At 38.0% G+C, this 27,420-nt stretch overlaps 1 protein-coding gene across 2 annotated transcripts in view; it reads right to left on the reverse strand.

Annotated features, from left to right (window-relative positions):
* Positions 1-26,845, reverse strand: part of LOC121388731 (exocyst complex component 2-like) — a 66,786-nt gene extending 39,941 nt beyond the window's left edge. For both annotated transcript variants that reach the window (XM_041520210.1, XM_041520209.1), the window contains exons 1-5: positions 26,582-26,845; positions 4,717-4,907; positions 4,016-4,186; positions 2,679-2,811; positions 2,214-2,257 (exon numbers count right to left, since the gene is read on the reverse strand). In XM_041520210.1, coding sequence (XP_041376144.1) covers positions 2,214-2,257; positions 2,679-2,811; positions 4,016-4,186; positions 4,717-4,852 — 484 coding nt within the window. In that variant the 5' untranslated portion in view covers positions 4,853-4,907; positions 26,582-26,845. The remainder of the gene's footprint in view (positions 1-2,213; positions 2,258-2,678; positions 2,812-4,015; positions 4,187-4,716; positions 4,908-26,581) is intronic.
* Positions 26,846-27,420: the final 575 nt, after the last annotated feature.

The following is a 27,420-nucleotide window of genomic DNA, read 5'->3' on the forward strand; positions in this document are numbered from 1 at the left end:
ATTTGTTTAATGTTCCTAAGAACACACTTTCTGGGTGGATTAAAAAAGGCTGATGTTATTAAAATGGAGTATTCACAATTTGGGCCTAAATGAAAACTGTTGAGAGTGGGGAGGTTCGAAGAATTGGAATTGGCACTGTTAAAGTGGTTTACCACAATGCATGCTCGCAATATCCCCATTTCAAGTCCACTTTTGTTAGAAAAGGCACAGCAATTCACAGAGAGACTAGGTACTGTAAATTTTAAGCAATTAGTTGGTTGGTTGGTTGGTTACACAGGTTTAAGCAACAGCATGGCATATCGTTTTAAAAAATGTGTGGTAAATCAAAGTCAGTTGATTAATTGTCAGAGGTTATGACAAAACAAACTTCTTCTGTCAAACATCATTGAAAGATACGAACATGCCAACATTTATAGAGCTGATGAGATAGGTAAATTTTTCAAATTGGTCCCTGACAAAACTCTGGAATTAAAAAATGTGCAGTGTCAAGCGGGGGGAGGGGGGGACTAAATAAAGATCGCCTTACTGTTCTTGCCTGTGCTAACATTGATGGCAGTGATAAATTACACTTTTGGTCATTGGGAAGTCTGCAAAGCCTAGGTGTTTTAAATGAGTAAATTCACTACCAACTGAGTATCAAAGCAATAGAAAAGCATGGATGACAGGGGATATGTTTACTGAATGGCTGATTAAGTTAGATAAAAAGATGCAACGAAACAGACGTAAAATTGCAATGATAGTTGATAATTGCCCCACCTATCCAAAATTAAAAAACCTGAAAGTTACTGAACTTGTTTTTCTGCTTCCAAATACTACAAGCCATACACAGCCCATGAACCAAGGTGTCATGAACAATCTGAAGTGTGAGTACAAACGGCTTGCAATTATGAAACAGTTTGCAGCCGCCAATAACAACATCAAGGTGCAAATTACCATGCTCGATGCCTTGTGCATGATGCAACAGTCCTGGACCAAGATGACAAAAACTACAATTATGAATTGTTTTCGTCATGCTAAGTTTGTGCATAATTTGGTAGAAGATGCCGATGATCATCATTTAGAAGACGGAAATGATCCTGATGATGACACAATTGATGGAACTTGGCATACAAAATATTTAGATGTGCCAATATAGACATTCTGAAAAGTATGTTTACAAGTGACGGCGACATCATTAACGATCTCATCACTGTAAAAAAAACCACAGCATGCAGAAACTGAGGATGAGGAGGTAAAAGTTAAAATTTTGTTTGTTTAATGACACCACTAAAGAACATTGATTTATTAATCATCGGTTACTGGATGTCAAACATTTGGTAATTTCGACATTAAGTCTTAAGAGAGGAAACATGCTACATTTTTCCATTAGCAGCAAGGATTCTTTTATATGCATCATCCCACAGACAGGACAGCACATACCACAGCCTTTGATATACCAGTTGTGGTGCACTGGCTGAAATGAGAGAAGAAAGAAACGAAGAAACACGAAATTAAAAGATCCACACACAGTGAAGCAAGCTTTGGAAGCCTGCAAGATTCTTTGTTCTTTCTTTGAAACCCAAGCAAACAGTGAGTGTGTTTTGAATAACTGTGTAGTGTTCAAAACCATCTTATGAATGAGGACTTCAGTGACAGATGTGCTAAACAGGCAGTTATACTTTTTTAGAAAATAAATGCATTAATGTGTCATTTCTGATGTATAATAAACAATTCTGTTTCATATCTTTAAAAAAGTCCAGATTTTATTTACTTTGTTGAATGTTTCATTTTGTTTTGTCTTACACTTTGTGTATATAAACATTATGGAACATTTCATTTTGTTTCTTGATACAGTATGCATACATGTGTAATTTGGTGTAGGTTACAAATGTATAAACTTTGTTGGACATTTAATTTAATTTTGTTGGGCATTTTATTTCATTAATTGCTATGGTATGCATACATGTGTAAAATGAACATTTACATTTTCATTTTGTTTTGTCTGAAGGCATACTAAAGCTGGATTTTGAAAATATATTTGAGTATTAATTGGCTCATAAAACAAATTGTGTATCTTTGGTAGATCTGTCATTTTGGCTCTTTAGCTAATGGAAACTTGCATTTGGTTAAAAAAATTCTGACCAAATTCAGCAATTTGGTAATATTTGTTTAGGTCCAGTTCAAATTTTATATAGTTCAGTAAACATCTGACCAACTTATTCTTATGTACTGACCTTCAGGGAACATTTCTAGCATTTCCTCTTCGCTTATTTTTGGTCTGGAAAAAAGAAAGAATGAAAACATACATTCCTACTTAAATTAATTTAATCCACTGTAGCCTAGTTACAGAAATTATAATTACATTCTACCCTTTCAAGCAAAAGTTGTTTTATTATGCCATACACTCAACTAAGATTGTCTAGTTGAAAATTGCTGAAATGGTTAAAAATCAGGTAAAAATGGTTCAAGGTAACTCAATTTACAAAAAAAGCATTCTTAAAATACAGTAGACTCTGATGGGGTAAACTAGTAATAAGTAAATTGTCTATTTTTAACATGTTAATACCTCAAATGGATTTGATTAACCAATCTTAATTTTAAAGGCAGATTGAAATACAATGTATTTTTCTATTAAATATGACAAAAACTGAAGAAAGAATTGTAACAGTTAAGATACAAGTTACATTAAGTGCACTAACTTGTCGCCTTCACTAGAAATGCCGAGAGGATCTTCATCCTCACGATCGGGCATCTGTGTTGAAGCCTGGCCATCTCGCAGTGTTCTAACCGTCTGAGACTCGTCAATCCAAACAGCGGATTCCTGGAGGGGACCTGAAAAACAAAATGAAACAAGCATTTTGAGAGTACTGCTACAGCAATACACGTCCCCAACTGGGCCCAACAATTTTTCTTATCTCCTAAATTCAATGGCCATAACTTTAAAAAGTGGGTAAATCACCACTAAACTTCAACTTGATCTGTAAAGCTATATACAAATGATAAAGCTATATACAAAATTTCATCTTGATATCTCCTAAATTCAAGGACCATAAGTCTGTTAAAAATGGGTAAATCATCATGAAAGTCAAACTTGATCTGTAACAGTACATGATAAACCTAAACACAAAATCTCAGCTCAATATCTAAAGTTCTTCTGAAAACAGTCTGAAAACAAATTTTGATGTTTCATAAGTTCAAGTGCCATAACTCCATTAAAAATGGTTAAATCGCCATGAAAGTCAAACTTGATCTGTAACAGTACGTGATCCGGAAAACTAATTTTCATATCCCCTAAATTCAAGGGCCACAACTCTGTCAAAAATGGGTAAATCGCTATGAAATTCAAACTTGATCTGTAACCATATGTAATAAACCTATGCACAAATATTTCAGCTCAATATCTCAAAGCCTTTTGCAAAAAACATCCGGAAATCATTACGTGGGACAGACAGACAGACAGACAAACAGACAGAGATGAAACCTATAGTCCCCTCAGGTTGGACTAGTAGGGGACTAAAAATAATATAATAATATAAAAATAAACAAAACTCAAATATTAATGAAAAAATAAACACATACTTTACTATGAAAATAAACAAATTGTCTAATTAATTTTAAAATGAACATATAGAAATAAGCAAATTTGTAAGATTAATGAAAGAAAGAAATATACACCAGGGAAAAAAAGAAGAGTTAATTAATAATTTTATAATGTTCCATATCTCAAAACTGATAATATTATTGACATGAAAAGAAATGAGGGAACACAGTAGCAGTAAATACTGACTGCAACCAAAATCATCATCCATAATGCCAGGAAGCTAACCATTGTACCGACATTCAACCCTATATTACTGACATTCAATCCCACATTAAATCTTTGATTTTATACAGACATATCTACATTAGCAGTATATGCTTGTCAAAATAACTTAGAAAGCAACAAATTTCACATTTTACATTTGTGATATAGGACAAACTTGTAACATAATAAAACACAGAAATATTTCAAAATCAAGAACAAGAATTGTCAAACCTGTTTGCAAGAAATATCCTCTGAATCCGACTGTACAGCTCCCATTGCCTGCTGATTTAGTAATGACAATTATATCTCCCTTTCCTTTTCCAGGCCCCGTCCGAGCAATTATCTTACTAGGAGACTTCCACTCGGCAGACAGCAAACAGTCCATTCCACAAATCTTTAATCCTAAAAAGAATTCCGTGGAATTACAGGTCTCACCTACCATGAACTTTTTCAAGGCACTGTGATGAGCACCCATATGTGCAACTATAAATCAATTTCATTGACCTAGGACTGGGATAGTTTGTAAGAAATTCATCTAAACCCAAAAGTTTAATGCAAAAGTTGACACCATAGTCGGGAAATCTGACGACAAAACAGTAATATGTGGTTAAGGCTGTATCCCTGCACAATGCAGAGTCAACTGGGTATTTGGCAAAATAGTGGTCAATTCCCTAGGAGATCTTTTACTAGCCCTGGACAGAACTCATTGAAATAAGTACAGCTGTGATGACATGTAGTCATGTATCACTGACAAAACAGTGACAATGATGATATAAGGCATTTGTAAAAGGTGAGCATATCCTGCCCCACCAGTGGCACCCGCCAGAGTACTGCCACCATAGCTGTCAAGTCTGTCATTTCATCTAAAATTATGAAGTTCAATCAAATAAAATAGCATAAATGTCTGACAACACAAGCTCTGGAATATTTACCAATAAGATCCCTTGGGTCTATTCCAAGGTTCTCTCCTCTAATGATGATCCGAGTCCCTGGGGGACCTTCCTTGGGACTAACCCCTGTCACCAGGGGCAGTCGGCGATTCTTCATCACTGAGGCACTATTGATCATAATTTATGTTTCTGATACCACAACAGTAGTCAAAGAAAGCAATATAGCATCAGATCTGTAAAATAAAATAAAGACGTCAAAAAATTAAAATAAATAAAGATTATTATACGAGTTTTTGTGCCATACTGATTTTACGAAATGAGTGTAAGGATTCTTGTATTGCCCGAGAGTGCAAGGGTAATACATGAATCCTGACACGAGTTTCACATGCAAGTGAAATAATGTTTTTCATTATCCATATTATTATTGTTGGGTTTAGTTTTTTTTAATGAATAGCAAGTATTATCTTAAACTATTTCAACTACAACTAGTAGGAGACAATGAAATGACGTCATATTTTACAAGAAGTATGAACTACAAATGTAGGATTGGGACAGCAATGTCATGTTACGATTAAGCTTCCCAAAATTACACAATTACACTTGGGTTTTTTTAATGTTTTTTATTAACTCGGTTATGTTGAACCATGTGGATAATAAATGCTTCCATATCCACTCCTGTTTGACCAAATGATTAATTTAGAAATAGGGTTATGTGAAAGAAGTATTTTCATTTATGATGCATATGTCAATTAACACGAGTCTCTATTCCCAGAGACACAAACTGACAGAGTGAGTGACCGAAATTATGAAAGTGTTCTATTTTACCATTCTGACTATAAATTGTTAACAATTTTGAACTTAAAATAACATATGAATATATATTTTTAAATAAAATTGTACCTAGATTTGAATAGTTTCTTCACTAGACAAAATGCAGTAAACTGAAAACAAGCTGATGTTACAATATTGAAAACAATCACAGAACAGGTAAACAACAAAAATAAGGAGGAAGGAAATGGTTGTTCAGGTTTTTTTTTATATATATATTTATTATCCCCAGAAACATAGGTGGTGTCAGGGCTGGGCAGCCCCAATTCATCACTATACATGTTTTCATCTTGTACTTTACTCATATGGTGAAAAACACTTGTCTATTTTAACATTTTAATTTAGAGGAAGGAAAAGTTAGTATATTACCCATGTAACTTTAGTCTCGATAATGAATGTGATTATTTTATTGTTGTGAAAATAAAAACAGTTTGTTGCAGATGACATGATCAACATTATGTTACTGATATGTTACTATTAATTAGACCTTTGTACAAACACAACAGATGTCAATACAGGGGACAAAACCCTGAATATCACAATAAACTGTGGGTGGTGGGCTTAAACCATTTGAACACACGGTACACTGTATATGGAGAATGAATATATTTTTAGCACATTTCTTCATTCCTAACTAGTGTGCAATTTGTTCAGTTACTTTTGTTGGGTTTGTTTATGTTTTTTGAGGGGGTGAAAGTAATCCGGAGGGATGTAGTAAGTGTGTTTTTTACTGGGAACTGGGAATTCTATTAACGTGCCCCTATCCACAGAGGTTCAGGCACGCCCACTACGGATTTAGCCTCTGACTTCGCCAGTGACTAACTCCGGAGCAGGGGGGGGGGGGGGGGTAAGTTTGAGGTGGGCGGAATTTGGAAAAAAGCCATTTAGTAGAGTCAACGCGAGCGCGGACCGAATAGCAGACACTTCACAAACTTGAAGTAGCACCGAGTGGGAGCCGTGCTCTGATTGGCTGAATTTCGATTCCTCGGTGAGGCCTGTAATTTACCTAAGTCTACAAAGAGTAACTGCAACTAGAAAAGTCTACGGAGAATAACTGCACCTAACATCATGTCCGGACTAAGAATTTAAACCCAAAAATAAGTTTGATTGCTCGGCCGAAAAGGTTTTAAGGTGATTTGAGCAATTGAACGGGCGCCAAAGTAAAATGCGTTGGACTATTTATAAAAAAATAAACATAAGAATTTTGAAGCTCGATCGAAAGGTCCAACTAAGCCCAAAAAGGAGGTTACCTGTCCTAGTTAAGGTTGGCGTCTACGGGGAGGAGATGGTGTAGCTGTTGTTGAAATGGGGCACCAACTTCCTGAAGTCGTGCGCCCAGAGGCGTTGGGTCAGTGGGAGGTACTGGGCGTTGATCTTGATGATCCTGTGGACGGTGTGATTGTCCATCTCTTTGTAGAGGATCCCTTGCCTGTACAAGCCATCCCGGCGCGAAGTAATGACCAGGACCTGCCCGATTCCCCGTAGATCCCCGGGATGGATGGCGATCTGGTTGCCATCCTGGAAGGTCCTAAATGCTTCCTCTTGGATCCCGCCTGGCAGTTTGTTGGGATCCGAGACGTCACCGACCACGTACTTGGCGTACTGGCTCTTGATCTTCGACTTCGAGAGCTGCCACTGGTCCCTGGCGGAAGCAGAAGGCCGCGTCTTGGCTGGTTGGTCCCCCGGGGGGGTCACGGCCTTCCGCTTGGCAACTCCAACATCCAATGTCGCCATCGCGGAGTCCCCCCCGTGGATGGGGGTCTCGATGCTGATGAGCGACGGGCGAGAACAGGTGATGCGGGCCGTGGTGCACTGGGATGCTCCTCTTTCCGCTTCTGAACGGTCGGTGCGGTCGGTTGACGAGTCGTCTCCTTCCGCTCCGTCTGGATTGGTCGTGGTGGGGGCAGCGACGCAGATGGGACCGCCGCTGGCGGTTGAGCCACCCGCTTTGTCCCCGCCTGAGCTGTCCCTGGCGCACGTTTCTTCTTCCTTGTCCTCTTCCTCTTGTTTGAAACCACGTCCCCGTACACCAAGGTCACAGTTGCACCCGGTGTACGCGACGCGGTATTCAAACAGCAAGCCGTAGCTAGCCATCAATCCCCCCAGGTGGGGGGGGGGGGTAGGTTGAGAGCACACGAAACAAACAACGTCTAGTCTCATCGCTAGTTCGCTTGGGAGTCTGGTTTTTTTGGTGTTTTTTTACTATGTCCGGATCTTGTTACATACCCTATATATAGCCTATATTAAAAACTTGTGGCACCATGTTTGAACCATTTCTCAAACAAAATATTGTAGCATAGAGAAAGCATTTTTTAAAACACTTTTTTTTTCACTTTGTTTTTATGTAAACTGAAGCAAATGGACCTACTTAGAAGAAAAAAGAAACAAAAAGTTTAAATTTTTCATAGAAAAACCTCTTTAGTATAGTCAACTTCCTTCTTTTTTCCTTGAGCGCATCAACGGAGAACAGGAAGTGGGGAGGCTCGGGCGGGAATAAATCCTTGAGGACAGGTAATGTATCTATAAAAGAGAAAACACTCCACGTTTTCTCCATTTCTTTTCAACATTACCTGTCCTCAACAAGTGCACCATTCAACAGATGGCGGTGGGTAATGAGATCCACAGATGCACCTGTTATCTCCCCAAACCAAAACAGGTGATGTTAGTAACAACAACCAGAAAAGGTGGCATCTGTCAACAGTGACAGGTAGGGCTCCTAGAAACACATGGAACTGGCGTCGGTAAGCCACATCTAATGCTGGTTCTGATAGTGTGGAAAGACGGAACCACTAAGGATGCAGGTATTACGTAACCTTCCAATGTATTGGAGTGTTAATAAAAACAAGCAACAACATAGTATGGGTGCATCCATCAGAACACTGAACGAAAGAATCCCCTGAGTGTTTTCTGTCCAGTAAACCAAAGAAATGTTCGTCCAGTTAGGAAACAAGTGGCCGAGTGCAGTGCAAGGCAAATGTTATCCAGACAAAAGTTCCAGCACCAGTGCATGTTAAAAATGCAAAGAACAAAAGTCTTAGCAAGTCCTCAACTGTTGATTCAATAGACATCTCGGTGTACAGTCTAGAATCCAACAGCAACCTCAACGATGACGAGGACGGCTAGTATTCACCAAAGTCTGCACAGCCACTACTAAACCCAGATGATGAAAGCCCTCAACATCTTCTGTAGAGACATCCCTCAAGTACAAGTAGTAGTCAGCAAAGATAGAGTCTATAACCAGTAAGTATGTGCTGAATGGGTGTGTTACAGTGCAAGGACATGGTGGCGGCCAGTGCACGCAATTCATGCAGATTGGAAGCTGAAGGTACAGGCAAACCTTCCTTCTGGTATGCAGACAGGATTGTAGACTGGATCCAAGTAGACACAGTTTTCTTGGTAATGTCTTTCAGGTGACTTTGGTAACAGGAGAGGAACAATCTCGAACGACTGAGTCCTCTCAATGTAGTGATGTAAAGCCCTCATTGGACACAAGGACAAATCTTCCACATTAGCCGGACCGACAATGGATGATAAGGCTTGAACCACATATGATCGAGGCACTTGATCAGGTAGTTGGTTCTTGGCCACGAAGTTCATAAGGAGCCCTAGGGTAACAGAACTGCACTCGCGATGAAACCGAACCTGGTCAACATCCAAGGCATGAATCTCGGAAACATGTGCAGTTGTAGCAAACCCCAGCAAGAAGGCAGTCTTCCATGTCAAAATTTCTAAGGAAGACTCTTCTATAGACTCATATGGTCAAGGACTGCAAAACCAGATTCAAATCCCACTTCAGTGGACGAAAGCAATGGACTTGATCTTTCAGCTTAAACCCCTTGATAATCTTATGTATCTCAAGGATGGTACACAGCTTCGTAGCAGTGGCTTGATCATGAACCGTAGCAATCATGGACATGTAACCTGCAATGGTCGACCCTTTGAGCTTCAGAGATGTACGAAGATACAGCAGGAAAGAAAGAAATGTTTTATTTAACGATGCACTCAACACATTTTATTTACGGTGTCAGACATATGGTTAAGGACCACACATATTTTGAGAGGAAACCCGCTGTCGCCACTATAGCCAATTATCAGCAAGGGACCTTTTATTTGTGCTTCCCACAGGCAGGATAGCACACCATGGCCTTTGTTGAACCAGTTATGGATCATTGGTCGGTGCAAGTGGTTTACACCTACCCATTGAGCCTTGTGGATCACTCACTCAGGGTTTGGAGTCGGTATCTGGATTAAAAATCCCATGCCTCGACTGGGATCCAAACCCAGTACCTACCAGCCTGTAGACCGATGGCCTAACCATGACGCCAAGGAGGCTGGTATACAGCAGGAAGTCAGCAAGACGAGGCACCGGAATAGTCTGAGGTCTAATTTTCTGCTGGATGCACCATTGGTGTAAACACAGCCATCGGACATTATATGCAGCAGTAGTGGATGATCGATGAGCCTTCAAGATAGCCGCAGAAGTCTTGGAAGAAAACCCTTTCTTCTTCAAGCCTTTGGTGATGTCCACGCGTGTAGCTGGAACAAGCGAGGCTGCGGATGGTGTAACCTTGATGTGGGATACGAAAGCAGATGATCCCAATCTGGTAGAGGCAGAGGATGTGGATCGGCGAGCCTGATGAGGTCTGGAAACCACACTCTCGTTGACCACATTGGAGCAATCAAGAGAAGACGATAATGGAATTGCTGAAATCTCTGCAACACCCTGGGCAGCAGAATTGGAGGCAGAAATGCTTAAGCGTCCATCTGTTCCCAGCTGCTGGCCAAGGCATTGAGATCTATGGTGTCTGGATCTGGTACTGGCGACACATACACTCAAAGCTGATGGTTGAACTGTGTGGCAAACAAATCGATGTTTGGTGTCCAGAGACGGTTACACACCCATTGAAAGGCCTCCGGATGCAGCATCCATTCGGCTGACTGTGGAGATGACAGATGGGAGAGACAGTCTGCTAGGACATTGGACACCCCCGGAATATGTCGAGTACAGATCTGCAGCAGAATGCTGTCCACCAGGTCATACAGGCAAAACGTCAACTGTAGAAGACTGCTTGAGTGAGTGCCGCCCTGGCGATTGATGTAAGCCACCACGGAAACACATTCAATCAACCTCAGACGCCAGTGGAGGATTGCGTTGTAAACGGCTAACATCTCCAGCAGATTGATGTGTAGTTTGGCTTCTTCTGGAGACCACAGCCCTGACAACGTCTGGTCGCTGAGATGAGCTTCTAAAGACGCATTGGCAAAGATATGGTGAATCGCTTGGAAGGGCCGCAAAAAGACTGCGTCTAAGACGTTTGATCGGCGTTGCCACTATCGGAGGCTGGGCTGCAGATCGACTGGCAGACAAAGCTTCAAGTGTGGATTGTTGGGATCGATGGGAACCTGGACAAGGCCGAGATCTGGTCGCAGATGGGCTCTGGTGAACTGTAAGTCCTGTGTCGGATTCAACTGACACTTCTCTAAGTTGATTATCCACCCAAAAGACCGAAGGAACGGCAGGCTTTCTGTCTGGGATTTAACGAGTCGATGTACTTCGAAAGGAAACCCGCTAACGCATGAAAGGAGGCTGTGACGAAAGCGTATTCTTCCGTTTATTGCATTCGAGAGTCATCATCAGCTGAAGGGCCTTGACCATTGTTGTGGACTGCTGATTCTTCTCGTTGGCAGCCACCACCTCCAAAGAATTCCCAGCAAACAAAGTAGACGCCGTTCAGCCAGTTCTTTCTTCCTCTGTGAGTCCAAAGTCGATTTCCTCAAATGTCAGCATGGTCGACTCAGTCTTCTTAGCTCTGGTAGAAAGAACCTTCGAGTAGGCTGCAAACTCTTCCTCCGACAGCCCGGCACACCGATCATGACACGGAACACGACATTCTGGGCAGAACTCGTGTGGGTTGTCCACCGACGTAAACTTCCGACACGTGTCAAGCTAACATCTGACATTAGAAATATTTTTCAATCTCTGAAATAGAAAGACAAAAACAACCATGAACTGCAAAAAGCCGGTAAAAAAGGACGCCATTTTGCAAATGGCGATCACGCATTATTACCCAGCAGAACACAAAGAAATTTGGAATAAATAACACTTAAAACAAGCGTGATATGCCAAAAGAATATAGCGACAAACATAACAAGACAATGAAGGAAACAAATCCACCATAATAATGCAAAAGTATCATGAAAAAAAACATGTCCGAACCCAACAGCGAAGAGAAAAAGAAGGAAGTTGAAGTCACATGATCGGAACTATAGGGAGCATACAGTGAAGAATTTTAGGCCATACCATTGGCTGTTGGGATATTTGGACCAGACCACTTGCTTGGGGGGGTGGGGGAGTGGGGGGTGGAGGTGCATTTTTTGAGGACAGGTAATGTTAAAAAGAAATTGTGTATGTGACATGCCAAAAAGTGAAAACTTCTTATAGTGTTGCTACATATTAATAATTAAATTATATATATTATTTCTACTTTTAAGGATATATACATAATTAGTGAAATTTACTAATACTCATACAAATTTACTAACACAGTGTTTATTTATTGGTATATATATCTATGTAATGTGAAACCATACTATGGGACAAACCAAACGCTTATGTATGTATTTATTGAGCTGAAAGACTTTCCAATCACCAACATTTTACAACAGTACTTGCAATACAGTTGCACACAGTAATTTATATATAGCTATTCACACACACACACACACAAATATATATATATATATATATATATATATATATATTGTCGCCTGAGAGCTAAAAGGTCTAAGTGGCAGATACGACCTAAAACGTCTTTTTTGCATATTCAGAATCACCATCCCCGATTACATAGTCGCAAAAAATCGTAGCTGTGTCCCTAATAGCATCGCTTATACAGAAGGATTTAAATGGTCATAAGTGAATCACAGATACCAATTTGCACGAAAATAAACGCAACTGACACATACGACTTTCCTCAAATTTGCTTGCTGTCCATTATGTGAACACGACTGCTTGTATGTGGTAGATACACCCTTTTTAAATACAGTTTGTTATACAATTATGTCTGACATAGGGCGTATGTGCCAAATACAACCCATATGTATTCTTTGTTATTGGTCTGTGATAGAAATTACAAATGTAAAGTACAATAGAGCATACATTATGTGAATATTTTTATGTGCTTGAATCCTAAAAATAATACGACTTTTGTTTTATGGGAAAAAAAATTATACTGCATGCAATGAACCATTTGGCAACAGACAAGAATCATGTCTGTATATATAAATAGGAATTGCAGTAACATTAATGTTTGTATGGTTTGCTATTTTATGTGCACCATACTTATAATAATAAATGTGTTTTGGTGAATTTTCTTAAAAAACAAATATCTATTTTCAAGTGTTTTTAATCGAAGCAAAGTTTCCAACATGTAATTTGTATCTGTAGATACAATTTTAATTCATAATAATGTTGTATGTGGCATATACGACCAAAGTGCAAGCATAATTACACTGATTTTGGATGTATTTAATTATATGTTACAGTAATCAAGTTCAGTCTTTCAGCTGCCTTTGAAGATCTACAGGATTGCCCTACATGTAGGCATTATGGATTAACAACATTGCACATACAAACGCAATTGTAAGTTATCCAGGACAAAGTCCAGTAACAAGAGACAGTGTAATCAGACATAAAGTTAAAAGGCGAATAAAATGAATGTGCCCTCAACATAAACGATAGCAAGATCTATGAATTTTGATTAACTTTACAGTTAACGAATATTTGCAACAGAATGTTGAACGTGAACATGACACAACACACACACCACTAGTGCACATTGATTAATTAATTAATTAATCATCGGCTATTGGATGTCAAACGTTTGGTAATTATGACTCGTATTCATCAGAGGAAACCCGCTATATTTTTCCTAATGCAGCAAGGTATCTTTTGTATGCACTTCCCCACAGAGGACAGCACATACCACTCACAACAGAGACAGAAAATAATTTAGCACACACAACGGAAACCGGAGGATTGATCAGTTAACACTCAATAAAACGTGGAGAGAACACTGCACATACCACAGTCTGGCGATATCACTGAACACCCATCTCTCATAACTTGAGAGATCTCTGAACACAGTAGAACCTGGAGAGATCACCGAACACACAATAGAAACTGGAGAGATCACTGAAAACACAACAGAACCTGGAGATATCACTGGACACACATAAACTGGAGAGATCACTGAACACACAATAGAACCTGGAGAGATCACTGGACACACAACAGAATATGGAGAGATCACCGGATACACAACGGCACCTGGAGAGATCACTGAACACACAATATAACCTGGAGAGATACTGGACACACAACAGAACCCAGAGAGATTACCAAATACACAACAAAACTAGAAGTGTGCACTGAACACACAACAGAACCTGGAGAGATCACTGAACACACAACAGAACCTGGAGAGATCAACGAACACACAACAGAACCTGGAGAGATCATCGGACACACAATAGAACCTGGAAAGATCACTGAACACACAATAGAACCTGGAGAGATCACTGAACACACAATAGAACCTGGAGAGATCACCGAACACACATTCTGCATACTCAACAGGTGGACATAGTATAGTGTTCACTACTTTTGACATTCAGTACACACCCTCATTGGAAATGTAAACCCTATATCCTTTAAATGAGCTTCACTTGAACCTGGTGTATCCCAAACCAATAAGCTGCTAAACATAGTTTCTTCATTAAAGGACACCAGTTTAAGTTTGCTTAACTATTCTGGTTTGTTGCACTAGCTGATAAACTAGGTATTCTTGAAACTAGTGAAATACATCCTGAGGCAGCAGAACCAGGAACTATCTGCAAAAGGACTCCCATGGTGAAAAAACCCCAGAAAGAACACTGCACACAACACGCCATCGGCTTTTCTGATGACTCATCAGGAACAAATACTTTTCCTAGAAAAAGAGGTTTTGTATGGACAAGTCGTCTGATTCTGATGCACCATCATCAAACAACGAACATGAAGCACTACCACCACAGTGTTTCTGCTAGAAGGAATTTTTTTAGATATGGCTCTATGGAATTGAATGCAACCACAGTCAACAGGGGTATGGGGGGTCCTCCCTCAGAAAGAAAATGGGTTACCTTTAGGGTTAGGATTAAGAAAATCATACAGTAATGATAAGAGTAATTAATTTTGTCAAAATGTTAACTTTAAAAAACATCCTGCTAAAATATTTGGGTATGGCACATTACCCATTTTACCCTCTGGCAGAAATCCTGCACCAGATAAGATCACACAAAATCAGGAGTAGGTCAAAGAAAACAAGGATTTCATGAGTCAGAGAAGTTTTTTTCACATTATTATTTTGTTCAATTGGTGATTTTATTTATCGTATTATTATTAACAAAAGTAAAATAACTTTTTTCACGTAATATTTTGTTTAAGCGGTGATTTTATTAATACGTACTTCTACTTGTATTCCTTTTTGCATGTTTGCTTCTAAATATTTTCTATTTACAAGCTATCTTCTTTTTTAAAATAAATATGTCATTTGCAAAATTTAGATGTGATGGTTCTTTTAGAATATTCAAATTTACTTGATATACTGTTGGTCGTAAATGACGCATTTAATTTAATCATGAATAACTGTCTAACTACAACTATTTAAGCAAATAACTAAAGCACCTAATATGCTAAAAATACCGCAAATATAAAACAAATTATAAATTAATATAAATTAAAACAAATTCGACATCTTAACTACTGATCAAGAAAAACAGTTTTCCTTCATTATTTCGGCTTTTTAAAAATTTGATGCAGTTACATCCTCTTGGCTCTCACGCAACGATATATATTTATTTATATATATATATATATACATACATACATACATACATACATACATATATACATATATATATATATTAATTACGGACAATACGTGTACGTACATAATATATATATTAATTACGGACAATATGTGTACACATACACATACACATACACATACACACATATACAGTGGACTGTCTAAACCGGATCACTTTGTACCATCGAAATAGTCCGGTTTACATAGAGGACCGGTTTAGACAAAATTCATCCAGAGTTATGGTTCTTGAATGATCGACAACTCGCGATCAACAATGACATTTGAACCCATGGATGGTTGGAAATCGATTATTTCACAGACATAAAAAATATATTTAAAGGGAAGGGACATTCCTGAGTTTGCTACAATTTTTAAGATGTTATCCACTAACAGAGACTTTTTAACGATTGTAATTACATATCAAATATATTTTTCTGCATAAAATATTTGTGGCTGCATATTAAACATGTTTCTGGTCGTTCTAATATTTTTACTAGGTTAAATTTCATTTTATTTCCTAACACATTATTTATTCGTATGTACGAAATTATTTGAATACAAAATCCAGATCTAACGGCCTACCGCAATAAGAGTAAACTTCACACGGGTGCGATTACATTTTGTATTTGATCTTGTGACGGCGTCCTGATTACTCGGCAATTGACGATCATTGTTCAACTAATTAAGCAGCCCGTCGTTCAGTCAAATCCCAATCCGGTGTAGACAGAGGTAATTAATGCCTGAACAGATTAGGCAGAGATTTATACCTCAAAGATAAACGGTAGCTGGACGGGGCTTTAGAAATGGACCGGTTTATGCAAGTGAGGTTTCCTAAGTAGCATTTGGATTTATATATGAGTAATGGTACTTCCGGTTAGAGGCCATAACAAAATGGTAAAAGTTATGTAAACACATGTACCTACTATCACCCCAACAAATGGGTTGTCTCAATGCACACATCTGAAATTCTGTATGTTATGCCTGTGCAATGTGTTCCACCAACTCTTCCATATGGCCATCACAGGAATTCACAATATAATTAGGAAGACTGTGTACCTTTTGCACACTCATTCTAGTGTTGAATACTTTCTTCTGGATCAAAACTTTCTATTCCAGGGCCATGATGCATAATAATGCACAGCAGAGATTGAAGAGTTTCCTGTGATATTCTTTTTCTTTGCAGTTCAGTTTTCTGAAAGGCTATTTACAAGCAGCAGTTGATGGTGAAAGCATTTGTTACAAGATTATGAATCAAGTTTTGATATCAGAATTATTTTAAAGTCCAAGTTTTTTTGGATTAAGACATTACTGGATGAACAAACATAAATGGTTTCAAAGTTTAAAGTTTGTTTTGGTTAATGACACCACTAGAGCACATTGATTTATTAATCATCAGCTATTAGGTTTCAGAAATGTGGTAATTTCGACATATAGTCTTAGAGCGGAAACCCACTACATGTTTCCATTAGCAGCAAGGGATCTTTTTTATGTACTTTCCAACAGACAGGATAACACATACACAGCCTTTGATATACCAGTCATGGTGCGCTGGCAGAAACGAGAAAATGGTTTCAGTACCTAAATAAAACAAGCATGTTTTAAATAATATACAAAAATTAAACAAAAGACATGATTGGTGTTGCTAAAATGCAGATGTCAGTTGGAATCACAGTTTTCTTAGTATTTGCTAACATTATGTATGAACAATTGGTTTTGATTGGTCATTTTAAATAATATGTGAAACTTTTGTCTTGAACTTACCACTGAATATGATGATTATATTCCTGATGTTCGTAATTTAAATAGTTTGTTTGAAAAGCATCAATTTGTATTTTGCAAAATACATACAAGTACTGGTACAACAATGACAAACAATATAATAAAAGGTAATCTTGAATACAGAAAGATTTTGTTTAATTATTAGTTACTTGAGAAATTTGCAGTGAATCCCTCATAATCAATAACAAAATGTTCATATCTCATACAACCACATAACATACAAGTATCTCATGATCATTAAGTACGATAAAAAAAATACCTCTCATATTAATGTCACGATGACAAATCACATACCTCACGAGCAATGAGTACATGATAAAAACAAATAAATATCTAAACTAACTATCTCTCATAGTAATATCATGACGACAAATCATGTATCTCACAAGCTGTAACACTGAAAACATTTGGTCATGTTGGTGTATTACATATCAATTTTTGAAACAATATACATGTTTTTGTCACACAGTAACTGTCACTCAATAATTTGTCAGGGTATACAAATGCAACAAAAATGACTATAACACTGAAATTTTTGGCTAATTACTATATTGTATTTTAATTTATGTAAAAAAAAATTACAATTTCTTTTATTCACACTAAGTAACTAAATATTTTCCAAAGAAAACTCCACCCCCCCCCCCCCCCAAAAAAAAAATATATAAAAAAATGGGAGTAAACTTTGAATCAAAGTGTGCAATTGTGTTCTACAACTGTATAACTGAAAACTTTTGGCTAATGGCTGTATATTATATTATTTGTATTTCTGTTGAACACTATATAAAAAAAATGTTTGGTCCTCAGTGGCTAAAATACTTTTTCAATGTGATTTATTTTTCAAAAACAAACTAATTTGGTATTAATTAAGCCTATAAAAGCTTTATTGAATGTTTAACATGTTATTTATATATAATTTACGGAAGTATGCGCATTATTATCAAGAAACACAACTACCATTAGTGGCGTGTATGTCCAGATAAGTTGTGTCCCTTGCAAGGTATTCCAGAGAAGTTATGTCCCTTACAAGGTATTTTTACCAGTCACCATAGCTACGCAGTACAGACGTTTCATAAATAAACAAACCATGAATACAGTTGTTTCAAAATATGTCACTGGTGAATATCATTTGTTAAAAGTATCATATTATAAACATATGAAGTTGCGTCTGGATGTTTAAATGCCTTTAAAGTGTTTATCAATGTTTGTAAAAAAAACAAATTTCAATATCTACTTCGCACTAATGCATTCATCACCCTAGTTTACATATTCAGCACGATTCCCAATATTATCCTAGTTGTTAATGTATGTAAGGCTGGAGAAATATGCATGTAATCGGAGATGCGATTTAGTCAAAACTGAAAAATGTGTTTAGAGTAGCGGCCCTTTGCTTGCTCATCACGAAATAGTGCAACAAATGGACACACAAACCAAAAATGTATAATCTATCATACTCACAAAATCCTGATTGAAGTACTTGCATCATTATTAACAAAATAAATCTTCAATGACAACCTTGAAAAATATCCCTGCCATGTGAAATATGCTAAGTACTAAAAGAGGAAAGCAACTCGCCGTGCACATTAAGAAAACTATTGACTTAACGGTTGATAGTCACTTCGTACCATGGTCATTTCGTACCATAGTCATTTCGTACCTAAGTTGGTCGTTTCGTACCCTGGTCATTTCATACCATTGCAAAAAGTCATTTCGTACCTTGGTCATTTCGTACCCTGGTCATTTCGTACCATTGTAAAACGTCATTTTGTACCCTAGTCATTTCATAACTTCGTCATTTTGTACCATAATTGAGTCATATCGTACCACAGCATAACAATTTATAACAATCACCTCGGTAGTGTCTTTTACAAAATAACATTAAATTACATCTATAAGATGCAAACACCACCTGCAACTGATTTTTGTTTTGACTTTATAAATCATTAACCATTTAATCTTGTTCCTAAAAAAAATCAAGTCATTTCAAACCATACACTGAAAAACATTTGTGGTTAATTTAAGGGATATTTTATCAGCAAAAGACTAAACATTATGCCACTTTGTAAAAACATTAGCAATTGGTTAATTTGGGTAGTTAATGTTTCTAATGGTTGTTATTGTTTATTTTTTAAACAAATAAGATGCAAATAAGTAATAGTTGGCCATTTCAACTGATAACTGAAAAACATTGTTCATATTTATTTATTACTATTAGCATATTTATTAATTGTGAATATAAAAAGCGCACTTTGGTCAATTGGATTATTGCTGACTTACTAAAGTAGAAACACTGTTTCTCTTCGTAGACATATTTTTCCATACAAGTGTGCAAGTGATCTGTCTCTAAGTTCTTTTCTCTTGTTTGAAAAAAATGTATACAAAACTATACAAATTATCTTGGACCTGAAATGTATAACTTGCTTTTTCGTAATGCAACATTGTAACTTGTCAAAAAAGATACATGTCAAAAATTAAGACCTAATAAATAAATAATATTTTGTTGGTCCATTATGTTGTTTTATTGTTTTTGAAAGTTAGACTAATTATCTAGAGCCATTTCACAAGACATCGAAGTTGTCAGAGTAAATACCAAATACTGCTCCTGTCAGGTAAAATGGAAATAACAGTTGACAGGTATTATGGGTATCAATAATGATATGCTGCACAATAACATTGTAGTGTATGTTGTATATCACCACCTATAACGACATTATTGAAACCTGGTGTGAGACTGGACTATATTGTGTACTCTTATTATTATCACTGATGTGAGACTCTATGTAACATTCATTCAACGATTCTGATGATGTAATATACAATAAATGGAGCATGGCAGAAGACGCCGTGTTTCTGTCTTTCTTTTAATGTACGTACTGTCCATGGTGTCAGAAGCACTATAACTCACACCTGCAAGTAGTTAAAGCAAGAGTAAGTCATTAATATCAAAAGTTACTTGAACTGAATCATGGATGGCATTGTAGGAAGTGTGCCAGTTATTAATTGGCAGGCGAACGATCTTGCTGCAGATTGGCAGGAATTCATTGACCACATGACATTTGTTTTTGAAGGACCTCTTAGTGACAAAACCGAAGCACAAAAATGCAATTACCTCATGCTTTGGGTCTGATCCAAAGGTCGTGAGATATACAAAACCTTCACTATGACTGAAGAACAAAAGAGAGTTCTAGATCAATATTATAGACGTTTCAAAGCACATGTCATTCCAAAGACAAACAGTATCTTTTTTAGATATAAGTTTCAATCGAGGGTACAAACAGATGAAACCTTTGAATGCTTTGTCACAGATTTAAAGCTGCTAGCTCGTGATTGTGATTACCATGACTGTGACGAAATGATTCGAGACCGCATAGTGTTTGGTATACATTCTACAAAAATCCTAGAAATAGCGCATGCATACAAACTTTCACAATCACAGTTAAAGACGATGAACCCACCACAGGACACAGAAGTTCATTCAGTAGGGCCTCATAGGTCTGTTAATTCTCCGAAACCCAACAACAAATGTCGTAATTGTGGCTATGATTGAAAACCCGGACACATTTGCCCCACGAAAGGGAAGGAGTGTTCGAAATGTAATAAACATAATCACTTCACAAATGTCTGTCATTCACTTGTGTCGATGGAAGAGAAAAGGGCATTTCCCACCCAAAAAGAGAAAGTGCATCACATCCAGGAAGAAGAAAATGAAGAAGACGACAACGTCTTCATAAGTTCACTCTTCATGGATATCAGTACCATACATAAAAATGAATGGTTTGCAGACATTGAAATTCAAAATAACATTGTTCCATTCCAGCTAGACACAGGTGTCAAATGTAATACCCTCACATATAAACAATTCCAAAGTCTTGATCTCAACCAAAAGCTCGAAAAATCTTATTCCACTTTATGGCCCTATTCCGGACATCGCCTCAATGTTAAAGGTAAAATAACAGTACTGTGCACATACAGGGATAAAACAGTTTCTCTTGTGTTCTATATTGTCAATGTAGATACACACAGCGTTTTTAGTGGACGAGCTTGTCAGTCCTTAGACCTCATTCAGCATATTCATACCCTCGACAAAACTGAATGTCCTCCTGAATTATTCGAGGGTCTTGGATGCTTACCAGGTAAATATTGTATCCAACTTGAATAATATGCCAAACCCATTATAAACCCACCACGTCGAGTCCCTGTAGCTCTGCAAAACCGTGTAGCCCATGAGCTAGACCAGATGGTAAGCCAAGATGTGATTTTGAAGCAAAAGGATCCAACTCCATGGATCAACAGTATGGTTACCGTGATAAAGAATGACAAGTTACGTATATGCCTTGATCCCAGTGACTTAAACCAAGTGATCAAATGTGAGCATTACCCGACAAAGATGTTGGAGGAAGTGGTTGCTAGAATACCTAATGCACATTATTTTTCACAGTTCGATGTGAAGAAAGCATATTGGCAAATACAGTTGGATGAGCCAATCCCTCTTCTTACCACATTCAATACACCAAAAGGGAGATATCGCATCACTCGTTTTCCACTTGGTATTTCATCGGCAAGTGAGGTGTTTCAGCGAGCAATGGAAGATGTGTTCCATGGTCTGGAAGGTGTTGAAACTGTACATGATGATATCTTAAGTCTGTGGGAGTACACAAGAAGACCATGATCATCACCTTGAAGCTATGATCAAACGTGCTAAAGAATCTAGTATCAAGTTTACGGCTGAAATATGTGTTAAAAAGGTAGATAAAGGTTTGCGGCCTATAACTGAACACATTACTGCAATTTTGGATATGCCTCCTCCAAAAAACAAAGAAGACTTGCAAAGATATCTTGGATTGATTCAGTTTCTGTCTACATTTATGCCAAATTTAGTACAAGAAGCAGCACACTTAAAGAGTTCTCCTGAAAAAAGATGTCGAGTGGCATTGGGAAAATGAACAGCAACAGAACGTCATGAAACTGAAACAGATGGCAGCATCTGCTTCCACATTGTGTTACTTTGACTCGTCTAAGCTGATTGTCTTGTCAAACGATGCAAGCTCACATGCTTTGGGTACTGTTCTGATGCAGCAAAACCAACTGGTATCATGTGGATCCAGAGCACTCACAGCTACTCAGATTCGATATGCACAGATAGAAAAAGAACTTCTTGATATTGTGTTTGCATGCCAGAAATATCTTGATCTCATATATGGTCAGCAAGTCACAGTTCACACAGATCATAAACCTCTTGTAGCTATATTCAAAAAACATTTACACGAATTGTCTCCTCGACTTTAGCGAATGTGCATGAAACTGCAAACGCTGTGACCTAGATGTTCCTGGTAAACAACTAATAATGGCTGATGTTCTAAGTCGTGCTCACTTGAACATTACTGATGATAAACTGTTTGATGACAAGATAGAAATCAATAGTATTGGTAAACTACCTGTCTCTCCAGAAAAACTCAGAGAATTCCAAAATGCAACTTCTGATGACACTGTTCTACAAGCATTACATGATATTGTCATGTCTGGATGGGCTGATGAAAGACACTAAGTTCCATCTAACATCCGTGATTACTGGACATATCATGATCATGAAATTACAACATCAGATTGTTTAATGTTCAAAGGAAGTAAAATCCTTGTGCCCAAAATTCTTAAGAAAGAAATGCTGACAAAATTGCATGAGTCACATCTTGGAATTGTGAAATGTAAGCAGAGAGCCTGTGATGTTCTCACAATCAAACGACAAAGAACCTATGCATATTTCAGACTGTCCTGAACGACTGTGGTCCAAAGTAGGTACTGACATTTTCCACAACAGAAATAGTCACTACTTACTTTGTGAAGATTCTATAGCAAGTGGTAGAAGTCCTGAGTTGACAGATAAAACAAGCTGTGAAAACAGTAAAGCAAAAGCTCACAAAGCCCTACTTGCATATCGGAACACACCATTGAAGGATTGAATGCTCCACCGGCAGAACTCCTACAAGGTAGACATCTTAAATGCACTCTGCTAGTTTCCAAAACACTGCTGGAGCCACAACTACAACACAAAGTTCAATCTCCACTAGAAAAGCAACAGCTAAAAACAGTTATATTACGATCGATCAGCACGTCATAAATTATCTCCTCTCACTTCTGGTCAAATGGTTTGCATGCATGTATGCTGGTGACACCTGGCATCCAGCTACTGTTGTTGATAAACATGCCTCTCCACGATCATATATTGTGGAAACAGATTCTGGTCATAATAGTAAAAAAGTAAAGTTTGTTTTATTTAACGACGCCACTAGAGCACATCGATTTTTTATCTTATCATCGGTTATTGGACGTCAAACATATGGTCATTCTGACAGTTTTTTAGAGGAAACCCGCTGTCGGCACATAGGCTACTCTTTTACGACAGGCAAGGGATCTTTTATTTGCACTTCCCACAGGCAGGATAGCACAAACCATGGCCTTTGTTCAACCAGTTATGCATCACTGGTCGGTGCAAGTGGTTTACATCTACCCACTGAGCCTTGTGGAGCACTCACTCAGGGTTTGGAGTCAGTATCTGGATTAAAAATCCCATGCCTCGACTGGGATCCGAACCCGGTACCTACCAGCCTGTAGACCGATGGGATTCTGGTCATAAATACCATCACAACCAAAAACATTTAGCTCTGGATAGAACTCTGCAAATACCTGAAGAAGATTCTGTCAACAAACCACAAGATTGTCCAAATTCCATTAGACAATCCACTGAAATCCCAGATATTAGTGCTCAAACCACACCAGATGTACCTGTTTCATCTCCATCTACAAATGTGTTGACAGATGTTACAAGATCAGGTAGAACACTTAGGCTACCTGTCAGATATCAGGATTAGTATGTGTGATTTGTGCTTTTAAGGAAGGCCAGAATAATGCCTTTAAAGGGAGAGTAAACTTCTTCTTCTTCTGCGTTCCCAAGGCCATGCTCAGACTTCCAGTCCTGTTCTCACCAGGAAGTCCGCTGTCCGTCGAAGGGACGATGTCGGTCCCCAAAGTTTCTCTTTTAGGTCCACCGGATATGGCCAGGTTTCTGGTCTCAGGGTGCTATATGATGGACAGGACTGAAGAATGTGTTCAGGCGTTGGGCATCTGTACCATAGGGACATTCATCAGTGTGGGCAAGTCTGAGTCTATAGAGGTGGGAGAGCAGGCGACAGTGGCCAGTCCTCATTCTAAAGACTCAAGGTTATCCTCTTTTTTCCACTTCCATCCGTATCTTCCAGTTGGTGTTTATGACGGGAGTCTGTCAAGGTCTTAGGTTTTTTTCTTACCCATTAAGGACCCCTTGCCTACAATTGTTGTTCATATGAACCCATTTGATATATAGTTAACCAACCTGTGTTTGTAACAAGATGTTATTACTAAATAACTTCACTATCTATTGACCGATTGTTGAGTTTGAAAGATGTATATTTACAGCCAGTCACTGGGAACCAGTACCTGTTACTGGTTAGTAATGAAGACTGGTATATTATATGATATTAATGATTATATTGTAGAAAAACCTAACATATTTACTCTTGTTTAATTGGCCATCAGTCGATTAATCCATTATTACCAGTAGTTTAGTCAGCCAAATTACACTTAGAATCAGTTATCTTCATGTAATGACTAAGTGTCATGATAGGTGTAATTAACCATTTACTGTCGCTAATTAACACCAATGAAGTCAGAAAGACACTCTTCAAGCCTTTCCAGGGAATATCTTTGGGTGCCCGCAGTAGTTGGTTTTTGCTGCTGTGATCCATGCTGTTGAAGCATACTCTAAATGTGGTCGAACAGCACCTGTATAGACTTGGGTGAGGATCTTATGATTTGCCCCCCACTTTGTGCCTGCTAACTTCTTCATGATAGTCATTTTCTTGGTTGCCTTATTTTCCAGTTTTAACTTGTGGTATCCATGAAAGCCTTCTATCCAGTGTCACACCAAGGTAGGTTGGTGTATCCTGTTGGGGGATGTTTCCACCTTGGAGATAAAGGTTGTATTGTTCTTTCTTTGTTGAAAGGGAAAAACGGGTGGCTTGTGTTTTATTTTTGTTGATAGTGACCATCCACTCTTCTGCCCAGTCAGAGATAGTATTCATGGCATCCTGTATCCTGATGTTTGCTGTGTTGATTTGTTCAGAGGATGTCCATATTGCCAGATCATCTGCATGGATGGCTTTTGAGAGGTATATTGAGAGGTGGTCTACAGTGTCATTTATGAAGATGATAAAGAGTGTTGGCGAGATGACCCCTCTCTGCGGGACTCCCTCTCTGAGTTTCACTAGATTGCTTGTGTGTCTTTCTAGTTTTACTCTGGCCATTCTCTGAAATAGGTAGCTTTTTATCCAGCCATACATTCTTCCACAAATCTTTTTTTTGAGAAGCTTTAAAAGTAGGCCATCCTTCCATACCTTGTCAAAAGCCTTTGTAAGGTTAACACATTAGTAAGAGTAAACTAAAACATGAACCTTATGTGTTGGAAATTTGCATACCCGGACCACCAACACATACGGACACTTTAACAAATGAAAAATGCGTAACTTTAGTGTTAATAAAAAAATCGTGATTATTCCTGCTAACTGGGGTCAGCCATTTTCTTTTCTTTTCATGGCGTCCGGTACAGCTAGCTTGGGGCGAAGTGACGTCAGCTCCTGACCATCTCCTGTATGTACAGTGTAAACAAAAGCAGTAATTTTCGACAAGGCGCTTCTCTTTGATCAACATGACTTGTAAAACAGCATAAATGACGTGATAATATAATAAACTATTTAACTAAATATATTAAAGTTGCATTAACGGAACAAAATGGGGTTATAGTATTTTTCTCTGTTAAATAATCCAAAGGAAAAATGTACACTATTAGACCTATTGATATGCTACTTTGGAGCAAAAACGACAACCCACGATATCCAAGTGAAAAAAAAAAAATTCTTTGGGACTACGTAATTGGTCAGTTCTGTGGTTTTAGATCGGATAGTCTACTTAATCAAAAGTTTTACAGAACTATTTACAGTAATAAACCATGTCCATTACCATTTTAGTGGTGACAGGTAATATTACACAATACCGGTATGTATTTTTGTGTCTAGACAGCGTCAGTTAATTGGCTTGTCTGGTTACCAATCAAATACACACCTGCCAATCAGGAATCACAGGTAGAAGCATCTAACGGAAAGATTTCCGCCTGTTACCCCATTATATTGATATATGTATAGAGGGAACCTCACCATAACCCTAAAACTAACCCTAATCCTAAAACTAACCCTGACCCTAAAACTAACCCTAACCCTAAAATCAACCCTGACCCTAAAATTAACCCTAACCCTAAAACTAACAATAGGGGGTAACAGTCGGACATTTTACCCTTGTTGTTTTATTACCTGTATTAATGTTGTTGTTATTTGTTGCTGTCCTTTGAAGCCAATGAGGAGGCCGTTTGGGTGTATCCTTTCTTTTTTCCTGGGGGGAGTAAACTTAAAACGGCTAAAGAAACAGAAGCGTCTTATACTAAACAGCAAAAGATTAAAAAAACAAACAAAGGGAACTGACAGAAATAAAACTAAACGTTAAAATATGAAAGAAAAAAAAAATTGCATGATACTTGACAACAGCCAAACTTTATGCATCTTTTCCTTCTGTTTATGTCCAATTGTTAATCGACTGGTAATGCTTTTATCATTTGCAGTTTGTAAACCAGTCAATACCAAGGAAAGATAACTACAGCGGTAATTCATAATTGAAGGTTCCACACCACTATTTGTGTACTTTATGGACATAAATATATTTTACTTAAATGGAAAAGCAAAATCTAAATTTGTCAGTGAAAACATATTTTAAACTGGCGAGTGTGGCAAAGACTCCATCAGGTCTGGTGTATTCTGACGTCTTGACTGCGTCTCTAGGCCTACCGGTACATGTTACGTCACAGGTTGTAGGCCTAATCATTAATCGGTACTTTAGTATATGATCTATTACTGAAGTATTTAGCTATATTTACATTTATATAATGTGCACCTGTAAATCACTGAGCCGGCCTCGGTAGTGTCGTGGTTAAGCCATCGGACATACAGCTGACAGGTACTGGGTTCGCAGCCCGGTACCGGTTCCCACCCAGAGCGAATTTTAACGACTCAATGGGTAGGTGTAAGACAACTACACCTTCTCTCTCACTAACTACTAACAACTAATATCTAACCCACTGTCCTGGACCGACAGCCCA

Source organism: Gigantopelta aegis, chromosome 14 (assembly GCF_016097555.1).
Source record: "Gigantopelta aegis isolate Gae_Host chromosome 14, Gae_host_genome, whole genome shotgun sequence".
Lineage (NCBI taxonomy): Eukaryota > Metazoa > Mollusca > Gastropoda > Neomphalida > Peltospiridae > Gigantopelta > Gigantopelta aegis.